The sequence below is a fragment of the Ahaetulla prasina genome, chromosome 3 (assembly GCF_028640845.1).
Source record: "Ahaetulla prasina isolate Xishuangbanna chromosome 3, ASM2864084v1, whole genome shotgun sequence".
NCBI classification, from domain to species: domain Eukaryota; kingdom Metazoa; phylum Chordata; class Lepidosauria; order Squamata; family Colubridae; genus Ahaetulla; species Ahaetulla prasina.
This window is the reverse complement of record NC_080541.1, coordinates 59,376,006-59,389,435: the sequence shown is the minus strand read 5'-3', so window position 1 is coordinate 59,389,435 and position 13,430 is coordinate 59,376,006. Positions and strand designations below refer to the sequence as shown.

Below are 13,430 nucleotides of genomic sequence, written 5' to 3'. Positions count from 1 at the left end.
TATATATTATATATAATAATTATATAATTATAAATATAATTATATAATTATGTATAAGTTATTATACAATTATGTTATTACACATAATAACACACCCTTAATTATTCATATATTGTATATATTATTTGTTAAATTAACATTTTTTCATAAACATTCCTGCACACGAAAGCCAATTAATGTAGGCATAACATTAAGCATACAGATCTATGCTTTCAGTGTGCCTTAGAAATGAAATATTGAATCCATTTATTTCAGATGTTGCCTGGGTAGAGAAATATAGATGGCTCATATATATATACCAAAATTTGAGGTATCTGCAGGATTCAAAACCTTTGTGAAAATGAACAAACAGTATCACCTGCCACACTACAAATACCACATTTTTCATAGGTATACAACATCATAATGCATATATAAAGTGGATAGAGCTTGTGGTGCAATGGTAAGACAATTCTTTTGTCACCCACTTCTTATTAAGTCCCCCGTGGATGTCTCTGCAAGTAATGCAGATCCCTTAATGAGTTCTTAGTTGGTTAGAAAACTATTCTAAATCTAATCCCAACCAAATTATTCAATCTGAACCAGCACTCATTAATGTTGTTTTTGTGGCAAGGAGGAATGTAATTTTTCCTGATGTATTTATACAATTCATACTCATATGTGTATAGCTAGATATACATCTATATCCCATATATTCCATATGATTTTCTTTGTCCAGTACTTTACGTACTTTCCATTAGTATAACTCCACTCCCTTGTGTGACATCTTTAACATACAGTAATTATTTTTGCTTGTTTTCATGCATCTTTCACTTTCTCTTTCCTTACATTCACTTTCTAATCATTTGTTCCTGCTGCAGTTCTATTTTCACTCTAGTTTTTTTTAACTTTGTTTTCTTTTTTTCATAATCCATTTTTCCCCAAGATCCACATGACACCTCCGGAAAAACAGTTTTTCCTGCATTCATCATCTTGCACCACCATTATATTCTTTAATAATTGTATCAGATTTTCATCATAAAGAATTAAATCAGTCACGCTTTTAAGATTCATATCCATTCCTTTGACATGTATATGCATGAACTGAGCCTGATAGTGCTTTTGTATTTGAAATAGACTTTTTTCTAAACACACCAATCATCATTCTCATTCATTCTTAGACTCTAAATAGCTCAGTTATTTTTAGCATTCCCTCTTGTCTTGTCTTCCAGTCATCCAATTATGTCACCTAACAGAATATTTTCCCCCTATGGCTCTTAAACATTCAGAATTATTGCACAATTTTTAGTTGTTTATCTTTGCTTTTTCCATTATCACCATTCACTAGAGCAAAACATTCAAGGGACTCCAATTTACAGATTCCTCTTTTCATGCATACCACACAGCCTACTGTAGATGGCATTAATTCATACTTTGTAATATAATTTCTACCCCTTTCTTTCTTAATCAAACTTACATCTTAATTTCTTTGCATGTATTAATCAGCTTTAATCTACAAAACTCAAGACTTTTCTTCATTTAGGTATATTGCATTGTTCCCCTTTTTATGTTAGTGAAATAAACATACAATATTTTAATTGATTCTCCTTTCCTTTTTTTCAAATCAAATTCTGTATCATTTTCTTCTCTTAAATTCAAAGTTGCAATCTTCCATATATTACGGTGGTCACCAAACAGGGCTGTAGATATTTTTGTATTCCACCCATTCTAACATTATTCAATCATTATTCAGCCGTTATTCAATCACAAATGTTTTTGTAGTGTACATTTTGGACAGTATGCCATAAATCAAGAAGTTCCTTTCTGTATCTAGGCAAGATGGCAACATGATGATGACTTTATTTCTAGTTCTACTAGTACACCCACCATTGGAGTGGTAGGCAGGCATTTGAAATTCTGACATAAAGCATTTGAAAAGAAAGAAACTTATATTAAGGAATCTTTTTTTTAAAAAATCCACATGAAGAGAACCCCAAGGATTCTTCTATATTCATACAAATAGTTTTCTCACTAAGCCACAAGCAAAGCTGTTGAGTTTTTAGGATGGATAGTGAAGTTAACAGGCTACTGTGACATAATAGCTTGTTACATGGTTGGCTTCCATTTCGTCTTTGAATATAACTGATCTGTCAGTCCTATTTTAGATTTGAAGCTCAATTGCTTCATAGGCTTTTATGTCATTAGTAGCAACTTGCAGCATATAATTTACTTAGTGTTTAAGAGGTTCACTGCTGGATCTTAGCAGCATGTTCAGAATTTTATCATTTAGAATTTAAAGAAAATCTTTGTAAGCAACATATTCTGCACCTAATTTTCCTGCAAGTTTTTGGACAAGTAGGAAACATTATGTTAGTAATGATTTTCCAACATTTGCATTTTTTCTGTGCAGAGACCCTACAGAGACTACTACCAGTGCTTATAGCGAAGTCTATAAAAATCAAAGAGAAAAGCCGTAAAGAGATGTACCATAATTATTCTCAACAGCTGGCCTACATTGGTCAAAGTATTTTATTTTCTCTTAAATATTGTTGCCATTGTTAATTGCCTTGTTTGCATTGGAATTTTACCCTGAAAAAAAACAGTCTACAGAGAATGAAAGATCTGGGTACATCTTCAGCATGAAGATCTTTCAAAGAATACCAAAAATATAATAAAAATCTATATATTGCATAATACATGTCATGAGAATAGTCAAAAGCCATTGTGGAAGACTTTGTGAGTGATTGACATCTAGATAGTTCTAAACTAACAACAGCAATTGGGACTGGAATTTCTGTTGCTAAGCGATGTGGTTGTAAACTGCACCTTCATCGCTTAGCAATGGCAATCCCTGCAGTTCTTGTGTCCGTTATTAACTGAATCCTACAGTCATTAAACAATACAACTTCCTGCCAGCATCCCACAACCAAAGTCAGCAGAGAAGCTGACCGGAAGTTTCAAAGTCCTATGCTCCTAGGCAGGCTAAGAGGCTGCTGCTAAGTTAAGAAGAAAATGAGAGGGTGGGCAAGGCTCTGAAGGAGGGTCAGTGAGGGTGCATGAGAGACATAGGATGTAGAGGGTACATAAGGGGGCACGTGAAAGTGGCCCTATGGGTTGAGAATGATGTATGACAGGTGTAGAATGAGTTGTGGAGGGAGAAGGATTGTGTGGGTCAAGAAGGATGCATGAGAGGTGATACATGGGTCAGTGAAGATGTGTGAGAGGTGTGGCACAGGGAGGGTACAAAAGAACATACAAGATTCATTGCACAGGTTAGGCAGGGTATGCAACTCTCAAGAGGTCACACATAGATTGGGAAGCAAAAGGCACTTTGTAGATTCAGGGAGAATGCATGGGAATGGGAGATACTGTGCAGATTGGGGAGGGTATACGGATTCACAAGTGGTCAACGCAAGCACAAAGGACCTAGGAGAAGATGCATGGATGGGCAAGATTTATCCCAGTGATTTTTTTTATCTTTGACTTTAAGGGGAAGTCAGCATGGAAAATTGCAAATGGTGATCATATAGTCATTAGACGCTTGGCAACCAGTCATAATTGGAAACACATTGCCAAGCACTCTGATGGCAATCACAGGGCCTCAGAAATGTCTGAGACAACCAGAACTCCAAGGACCAGTCATAGCCATTATTTGTTCAGTATCATTGTAACTGCGCATTGTAACTGTTGAATGAATGGTTGTAAGTCAAGGACCACCTGTAAATGTTCACCTTAAATATATTGAACTCCATTAGTAATTTGTCATCAATATTTTGTCACTTTCTTGTCTACTGTTTACTAGTTTGTAATCACGCATTCCGTACATCAATTTACACTTTAATTGCATTTATTTTATTGATTCCCATCCCCTTAGATAAAATGTTTCAAATCCAGGTAGATTTTTTGGCATCAAATACATTTAAGGCATTTGATTAAAACATTTGGCATATTTAAGGATTCATGTCTTTCACTGCTAATTTTGTAATTAATACAGGCAGTTTGCACCATGCTGTAGACAACTGAAAAATAAAAAGATTTCTATTTGTAATGGCTTAGTGGGTAAGAGACATTGAGCTTGTCAATCCACAGGCCGGCAGTTTGGCAGTTCGAATCCCTAGTGCCACGTAATGGGGTGACCTCCTGTTCCTTGTCCCAGCTTCTGCCAAACTAGCAGTTCAAAAGCATGTAAAAAATGCAAGTAGAAAAATAGGTACCACCTTTGGTGGGAAGGTAACAGTGTTCTGTGCGCCTTTAGTGTTGAGTCACGCTGGTCACATGACCACGGAGACGTCTTTGGACAGCGCTGGCTCTTCGGCTTTAAAATGGAGATGAGCACCGCCCCCTAGAATCGGGAATGACTAGCACATATGTGCGAGGGGAACCTTTATCTTTATTTGTAATGGAACATGAAAATATTTTACTTATATCTTTCTATACTTTAAAAACTTACAAACCCAAAAGGAAATGGCTTGTATACCTTTTACTCTACTTTATGATACTTTACAATGGGAAAATCAAAGTTTGATCCCTCTTCTTCCTGCTATAATACTACAAATTGCACTTTCTAGTGGCTATAATTGGATACAATTAAGCAGTGTGCTTTTTTTGCCTGCAGGTGAGTGAGATGGAAGTAAACGGTCAGTTTGAATCAGTCTGTGAGTCTGTATTCAGCGAACTAGAGTCTCAGGCAGTAGAAGCCCTGGATCTGCCAATGCCTGGGTGTTTCCGCATGAGGAGCCACAGTTATGTCAGAGCAATCGAAAAAGGCTGTTCCCAAGATGATGAATGTCTGTCTTTGAGATCCTCATCTCCACCTCGCACAACCACTACTGTGAGGACCATCCAAAGCAGCACTGGTGAGTCATCCTTGGATTGCTCTCTAGTCATAACGTTGAATGTTAAAAGGATTGCTTAACCTAAATGGATGTTTGATTGCTCAGTCCTCTGAATTCAATGACCCTTCATATCCTGCACGGTCATTTGTATCATTTTCCTAAGATATCCCTTAAAACTTTGTATTGTCTGTCTTCCCTTTGTGGGTTGTTGCTAATAATTGCACGTAGTCAGAACACTCTGTAACTGCTTATGCTCAGCAGATTAGTGTTTTTTTTATTGATAATGTGTGTAGTTCTTGATTTATGACAGCAATTGGGACAGATTGCTGTTGCTAAGTGATAGTCATAAATTTAGCATGTCACATGACCATATGGCTTAGTGACAGCAGTTCTAGCTGCTGTGATAACACCAGGACCATTTTGTGTTAAACAGAAAGAGATGGAAGTCCCAGGCAAGGAATGGGAGTTTTTTGGGGAGGGGCTGTGGCAGTTGAGTATTGGGAAGCACAGATGGCCAGCAAGGGTTGCATGTGGATGCTAGGGAATGCAGCTGAGCTGGGTAGGACCTCAGGCAGACCAAGGAGAGCTGTGGGTGACAATGTGCTATGGGCAGGTATGCACTACAGACAAAGCAGGGATGAGTGCTGCAGATGGGCACACATTGTGCCAGAATAGGCCACCTCGCCACAGTTACCTCGCTGCAGCCAACTTGTCATGGCCAGCTCACCACAGCTACTGTATTTTTCAGAGGATAAAACATGCTTTCCCCCCCTCTAAAAGAGGATAAAAATTTGGGTGTGTCTTATATGCCGAATGTAGCCCTGCCTACTCACCAACCCTCATCCTTTGGCATCTGCCTCCCAGCAATTTGCCTCCTTGCAGCAAACAACAAACAGCCATTTCAGTTTCAGCAGAGCCTGATTAGCACAAGCAGCTGATTGTCAGTTGGAGCAGCCTCCTGACTGCACACCCCATTTGCAGCCTCTGCTGTTTGCTGCAAGGAGGCGAATTGCTGGCAGGCAGAGGCAGATTTTTTTTTCTTGTGCTAATCAGGCTGTGCTAAAAATGAAAATGAAACAGGCTGTTTGCTGTTTGCTGCAAGGAGGCAAATTGCTGGGAGGCAGAGGCAGATTTTTTTTTCTTGTTTTCCTCCCCAAAAAAGGTAGGTGCGTTTTATAATCCAGAATGTTTATACTCCAAAAAATACCATAATTCACCGTGGGACAACTCACTATGGCCAACTTATTGTGGGACAACTCATTGCAGGACAATTCAATAATTCAATTTAATTATTTAAAATAATTTAAAAATTATTTAAATTTTTGTCATTCACGTTTCATTTTGTCCTTCCTTTGGCATCTTTTAAAAAATGACTCTAATCCACCAGTTCTTAGATATTAGTGTAACTCTTGTCCCATGGTGAGTTGTCCCTCAATGAGTTGGCCATGGCAAGTTGGCCACAGTGTGTTGTCCTAGAGACCTAGACTCCACTATACAGTGCAGGCAGGTGAATACATGCTGTAGAGTACAAGATCCCTAGGATCTTCTAGTCTGAAGTGGGTCTTGTTGATAGAAAAATCAGCAGGAGTGATATATCAAAGCAACTTGCAACTTTCCCTGTTCCCCATTGATTTTGTTTGTGAGAGACTGGCAGGGAAGGTTACAAATGGCAGTCATGTGACCACTGCTTAGAGCAATATCAGAATCATGAGGTGGATGTTTGAGTGCCTGGATTGCAATCACTTGATTATGGGATATTGTGACAGCTAAATTTTGCAGACTGGTCATAACTCCCTCTTGTTTAGGGTTGTCATAATTTTGAATAGTTGCTGAACAAAATGTTGTAAAGACAACTTTTGTAATGGTGTAGATGGTAACAACATCACACCAGACTTTTCTTTGCACTTATACTTTTAAAAATTTGCATTTGTATATCTAGCTTTGCTATTGCTTTGTTGAGAAGCAAGCCCAGAAGGAGTGCTTGACAGCTTGTAAAGTACTATTTCACAAGAAGTGTCCTTCACTTCTCTGCTTGCAATAAAATACCTTATGCCACCAGACTCCAAATTTTGGGCTTAGACAACTTAGAACTACTCAGACATCAATCTGATCTAAGCATAGTACATAAACTTATCTACCACAATGTCCTACCTGTCAATGACTACTTCAGCTTCAACCGCAACAATACATGAGCAAATAATAGATACAAACTCAAGGTAAACCGCTCCGAACTTGATTGCAGAAAATATGACTTCAGCAACAGAGTGGTCAATGCTTGAATCACTACCTGACTCTGTAGTTTCTTCCCCAAACCCCCAAAACTTTAAGTTTAAACTGTCTACTGTTGACCTCATCCCATTCCTAAAGGTCTGTAAGGGGCGTGCATAAGTGCACCCGCGTGCCTACCATCTCTGTCCTAATATTCCTTCTTTACTTACTCTTTTCATGTATCCAAATTATGTTTATATTTTTACCTGTTATATATGATTGACAAATAAAATCATTAAAAATAAATAAATACTTCCAACTGTTGCAAAATGTTGAAGCTTCCATCTTCTCTGAGAGGGTGTGGAAGAGAAAGAGTGCAAAAAAAAGAGATGGGGAGGCAAATCAATGCATCAAAACTCTAGGCAGGAATGGAAGGAAAATGAAAGGAACAGAAGAAGCTGACAAGGCTTAGGACAGCACTTGGGCATGAGTGTACAATGGGGGAGAAAAGGCAGAAACAGGGAGCAGTGTGTATGCATGTGTGTAAAAGAGATGAGAGTTGAGTTATGTTCATTACAGTCAATAGCACTGTAAGAAGTATCATCTTACTACCAGTTTAGCCTAATCAAAGTCCATTACCAATATAGCTTCCTGAAAGAAATCATAATATTGTATAGCACTTCTAGGCAGATGTCTCAAAGATGCTTGGTTTTTTTTCCCCAAAAGGCAACTGGACAGTTTTTTGAGGAAGAAGAAGGATTTTTGCTTCTCATTCAAGAAGCTTCATCAGTTGTACCTGGGTGGGATGTGTGTGTATGTGTGTGTGTGTGTATGTGTGTGTGTGTGTGTGTGTGTGTAAGGATAGTTATTGACAGTTGAGACTGAATGGTGTGGGTGGGGGGATGGAAGGTTAGGTAGTAACAGTTGAGTGTATGATGGGGGGATGGGGGGATAGGTTCTGACAGGATGGACAGGGAAAGGAAGGATTGTATTTCTTTACATTGGTCCTTGGCTCTCTCTCTGAGAGCCATTGAGGCCACTTGGGGTTTATCTGTGTTTCAAGGTCACCTAAATCAAGAATGCAAATGCCTCCATAGACATCCTAGGCAGGATTCTGACAAAGTTACAAGTGAAGATAGTCTTGAAGGATAAAAACACATCGTTAAACAGTAAGCATGTATTGTTGATATGTCCTCATGACCTTGATGGAAAATACACCTTGGGTATCTTGGTAAATGTTTTAAAAAGTTTCAGTCATACTGATGTGAATTTTCTTCCCTTGGATCATCTACATAATTTACATTTTAAAAATTTCTTCTATTCCTATTATAACATTATAAAAATACAGAACAGTCCTATCTTTGTCTGTCTTTGGAAGATCATTTGACGGCCGTCTCCAGGAGAGCTTTTTACCAGGTTCGCCTGGTTTGCCAGTTGCGCCCCTTTCTAGATCGGGATGCCCTATGCACGGTCACTCACGCCCTCGTGACCTCTCGTCTGGATTACTGCAATGCTCTCTACATGGGGCTCCCCTTGAAGGGCATACGGAGGCTACAGTTAGTTCAGAATGCGGCTGCGCGGGTGATAGAGGGAGCCCCTCGTGGCACCCACGTGACACCTCTCCTGCGCAGACTGCACTGGCTGCCTGTGGCTTTCCGGGTGCGCTTCAAGGTGCTGGTAATTATCTTTAAAGCGCTCCATGGCATTGGGCCGGGTTATCTATGGGACCGCCTGCTGCTACCAAATACCTCTCACCGACCCGTGCGCTCTCACAGAGAGGGACTCCTCAGGGTGCCGTCGGCTAGGCAGTGCCGTCTGGCGACACCCAGGGGAAGGGCCTTCTCTGTGGGGGCTCCCACCCTCTGGAACGAACTCCCCCCAGGACTTCGTCAACTTCCGGACCTCCGAACCTTCCGCGAGCTTAAAACGTATCTATTTGTCTGCGCAGGGCTGGATTAGGTTTTTTAAATTTTTTAAATTTAGATTTTAAATGGGTTTTATATATATTGTTTTAATTATCGGGCTATATTTAATAAGTTTTTTAACGGACATTTTATCTTGTATTTATATGTATTTTAACTGCCTGTGAACCGCCCTGAGTCCCTAGGGAGATAGGGCGGTATACAAATTTGAATAAACTAAACTAAACTAAACTAATTATTATTGCGTTTTGAACTCCCATTACTATGATTCTGAAGAAATATGTGTGTTAAAGATACTGTGGTCTTCTTAATTATATCCCCAGTATTTGAACTATCAAGATACTAGAAATATTCCAGGCTTGGCTAAAATAATTATCATACCAGCTGATTTTCAGCAGTGATGCTATGTATTTTGTCTTTCAACTTTTGATTTGTTGTGGATTAGTTAATGTTGTGCCTTTACATTAGCAAGGAAGCTTTTTAATAGGATATTATTTTGCATATACCATAATTTTCCAGATTTTTTGTTGTTGTTGTTATTGTGGTTATTTTATTAATACTTATTTTTATATTTCTTTTCATTAATTAACATTAATTCTACTAATTACTTTAGCAAAAAGACTCCACTAAAATAATAAATAGCCTGATTTTTGTTGAAACATAACATGACATAACAATATGTATTTTTTCCAAACCTATCTGAAATAGCAATAGCAATAGCACTGTGCTTTACAGCTCTCTCTAAACAGTTTACAGAGAGCATATTGCCCCAAACAATCTGGTTCCTTATTTTACCAATCTCAGAACAATCTGGATCCTCATTTTACCGATCTCAGGATGGAAGGTTGAGTAAACCTCAAGCCTGTAAGATTCGAATTGCCAAACTGCAGGCAGCCAGCAGTCAGCAGAAGTAGCCTGCAGTACTGCATTCTAACCATTGCATTATCATGGCTCATACCTGCATCATTAAATACCTGCATCATTAAGATACATAATTGTCCTGAGAATATATTGATTAGAAACTCCATTTGTATGCATTCAGGTACACGCAGAAGCTAAGAAAAGATCTGTGTGTGTTCTCCTAATCAAAATAACATAAATATTAGAAGGTTGTATCTTGATTAGTGAATCTTCCCACACTAGGATTTATTGCATAATGAGGATATTAATAAGCCAGTCTCACAAACTTCAGAAATTATCTATCATGAGCACAATGTAATGGCATTAAACCTAAAATTCAGCAAAAACACTTTTAAAAAATTCTAATTTGAAGAAATTATATAATGAACCCAAGGAACAAATCATGTCTTGAACTGCACAAAAAGACTGGCAGAATTGAACCATGAAAATTCTTTTGACAAGTAAATTTTCACTTTTCTTTTGAATCAGTCTTAAAAGTGTTAGCCTTTTCCCTATACAAAAAGCCTTAATGAATAATTATACTCATTATAAATAGCCCACATACTTTTTGTGCATACAATTTGCATGTAGTGGGGGGGAATCATATTTCAAAACCAAGAAATGCTAGCACTAGTTTTGATATAAATTGAAGAATTGAAATGCGATGGACCTCTTCAAATAAGCACCTAGGCCTTGTGGTTCTTTTTGAGTTTTCTCAGTGGTGATTTGATTAGGCAATAGTTGTTCTTACAGCTTCTTGTAAATTACTGAATATTGTGGATTCTGCATTTGTTTTTACTGTTGTGGGTCAGTAGAATAGCTCGCTTTGCTTTTTTAAAACTGTTTATCCAAGTCAGATTGCATGTCTTCCTTTTTTTAATACATTTGATTTTCATATTTCTTTACAATGGACAACAATCAGTGATTACATGCAACTTATGTTATTATTTCCATTTAGCTACTTCTTACTTTAGTACACATAAAAGCATCTCTCATCCATATGGAAACTTCTCTGGAAAAGTAAAAATGCATTCTACCACTTAATGCTCTGTTCCATGGGCTTGCAACTCTCTTGACTTTTGGCGTGCTGGATGTAACAATATACCACATATTTAATACTTTTTCCAAAATTATATTTGATGATAATTTTCCGCCAGCCATACCCGAACACTAGAGACACATGTCAATCTGCAGCTACCAGTTCTATTGTTCTTTGCTATTTGCTATTTGCAACGTACTGACAAGCAAAGTCAATGGGGAGGCCAGATTCACTTATCAACCGTGTTTTAATTTAACAATTGCAGTGATTCATTTAACAATTGTGGCAAGAAAGGTCATAAAATGGGGCAAAACTCACTTATCTGAATAACCTAAAGCTAGTTTTAATGCAGTTAATGTAGTTTCATGGATCATGCCTTATGATCAATCAAAATCATAGCAGCATTTAAGACTAATTAGTAATTTGGAAATATATATTATAATATTGGCACACTTTTGCAGTCTGTCCTTGATCATATTTTCCTAGTATTAAGCTGCATATTTGTCTGATGCTGAAAATCATCAGTGTTCAGTACAGAAATCATTTTTACAGTTGCCACAAGCATTATTGAAACTCTCAATAAATTAGATCTGCTTTATTTCACTGCTTATTGGCAATTATCAAATAACTCCAATAGCTTAGCAAATCAGGCTGCACCATTTAAGAAACTATATTGATTCTTATTAGCAGGATTTGCCCTTTTATATCCATATGATTGATAAGTATTTTTAACCGTTTCTTTTCTCCAATTTACCTGAATCAAGTTAGCTGCCCTGTAATTTCCTGTAAACTGCGGGAGCTGTATAATTATAGTACTATTCAAACATTTGAAAATGAATATCTGAAGGCTGAAATTTAATTTGCCTCTTAGCAATTTCCTAATACAGAGGCCAGTTTAAAGATCCTTTACAAATTTTGGTGGATCATCGAAGACTATTGACTTAATTTTTTGGTGCCTTTTCCCAAAAGTATTGGTTTTGATATAACTACTTGCTCTATATTTTCTATAATAAAAACAGATGCAAAGATTGGGTCAGTTTAGCAATTTCCATATGACTTTGAATACCCAGCTGACGCTTAGTTCCAGTTACTTTTTATTTAAATTGGTTTTTTGTTGGTGAATAAAAATTATCAAATCCCACTTTTCAAAATCCCTTTTGCCCCCCTGCAGGTACATTTCTTTAGTGCTTGCATTTCCTTTGTCCATGTCTATGTTCTTATTTTACCATCCTGACTTTAACATTAGGCAATCTAGGCAGGTCACCCAATTAATTTCCTCTTTATCCAACTTGTTTAGGGGTCTGGTGTGGTAATTTTTTCAAGCAAATGTGACCTATCTTGACTTTCATTACAGCTATACACTAAGACTATTGCATTTTGTAATTGTTTTCAATTTATTCGTCAATATGCAAAACTTTTCTTTGAAGTTAGGGTTAACAATCCCAATTAAACAGCATTTCCAATTTTAGGGTTGTCCTTCAAATTATTCACAAATATGACTGGACACTAAAAAATTATTCAGTAAGATATTTAAATGACAGTTTATTATTGTTAACAATTTAGCAAATGTGTATATTACACTGAGAGGTTCTATGCTATTTCCAACATTAGGGCAACCAGCATTTCCAGAACTGTCATTGCTAAGCAGTGCTGTCACATAGTTTTTCAACTTATGATCAAATCACTTAATGATGAATTTCCTGTCCCAATAAACTACATGTGAAGGAGGTTCTGGATTGGATTGCTTCTATGCAGACTGTGTGCCAATCTCAGGGTACTCCTTAGTTTTCCTAAAACTCTGAAAGATGAAATGCCAGAAGCAATGTCTAATGCACCACTGTAAAAATATAAAGAATGAATCTGACAGAACACAAATAAGAGCCCAAATTTTAGCCTATATCATGGGGATAAGGATGGCAAAATGTTGCCATTTCTCCTACCTTATTTCATCTATCAATATCAGTTAGAACTGCAGAAAAAACAATTAGTACCATCCTGCTTTCCATTGAGGACCTGTATACTGCACGAGTCAAAAAGAGGGCTGTGAAAATATTTACAGACCCCTCGCATCCTGGACACAAACTGTTTCAACTCTTACCCTCAAACCAACGCTATAGAGCACTGCACGCCAGAACAACTAAACACAAGAACAGGTTTTTTCCAAACGCCATCACTGTGCTAAACAAATAATTTCCTCAACACTGTCAAACTATTTACTAAGTCTGCACTACTATTAATCTTCTCATCGTTCCTATCACCCATCTCCTCCCACTTACGACTGTATGACTGTAACCTTGTTGCTGGTATCCTTACGATTTATATTGACTGTTTCCTAATATGATTTGATTGCTTATTGTTCCCTATGACTATCATTAAGTGTTGTACCTTATGATTCTTGATGAATATATCTTTTCTTTTATGTACACTGAGAGCATATGCACCAAGACAAATTCCTTGTGTGTCCAATCACACTTGGCCAATAAAGAATTCTAATTTAATTCTAATCTAATAGCCACCAAACAGCCTTGTTTAGACTAACCAATTGGT

General features: G+C 37.4%; 1 protein-coding gene across 1 annotated transcript in view; it reads left to right on the top strand.

The window, feature by feature from the left end:
* The window catches only part of DLGAP1 (DLG associated protein 1), a 114,582-nt gene that overhangs the window by 55,263 nt on the left and 45,889 nt on the right, over window positions 1–13,430 (top strand). Inside the window, exon 4 of the mRNA XM_058176305.1 lies at window positions 4,595–4,835. Within this exon, the coding sequence (XP_058032288.1) occupies window positions 4,595–4,835 (241 nt within the window). The remainder of the gene's footprint in view (window positions 1–4,594; window positions 4,836–13,430) is intronic.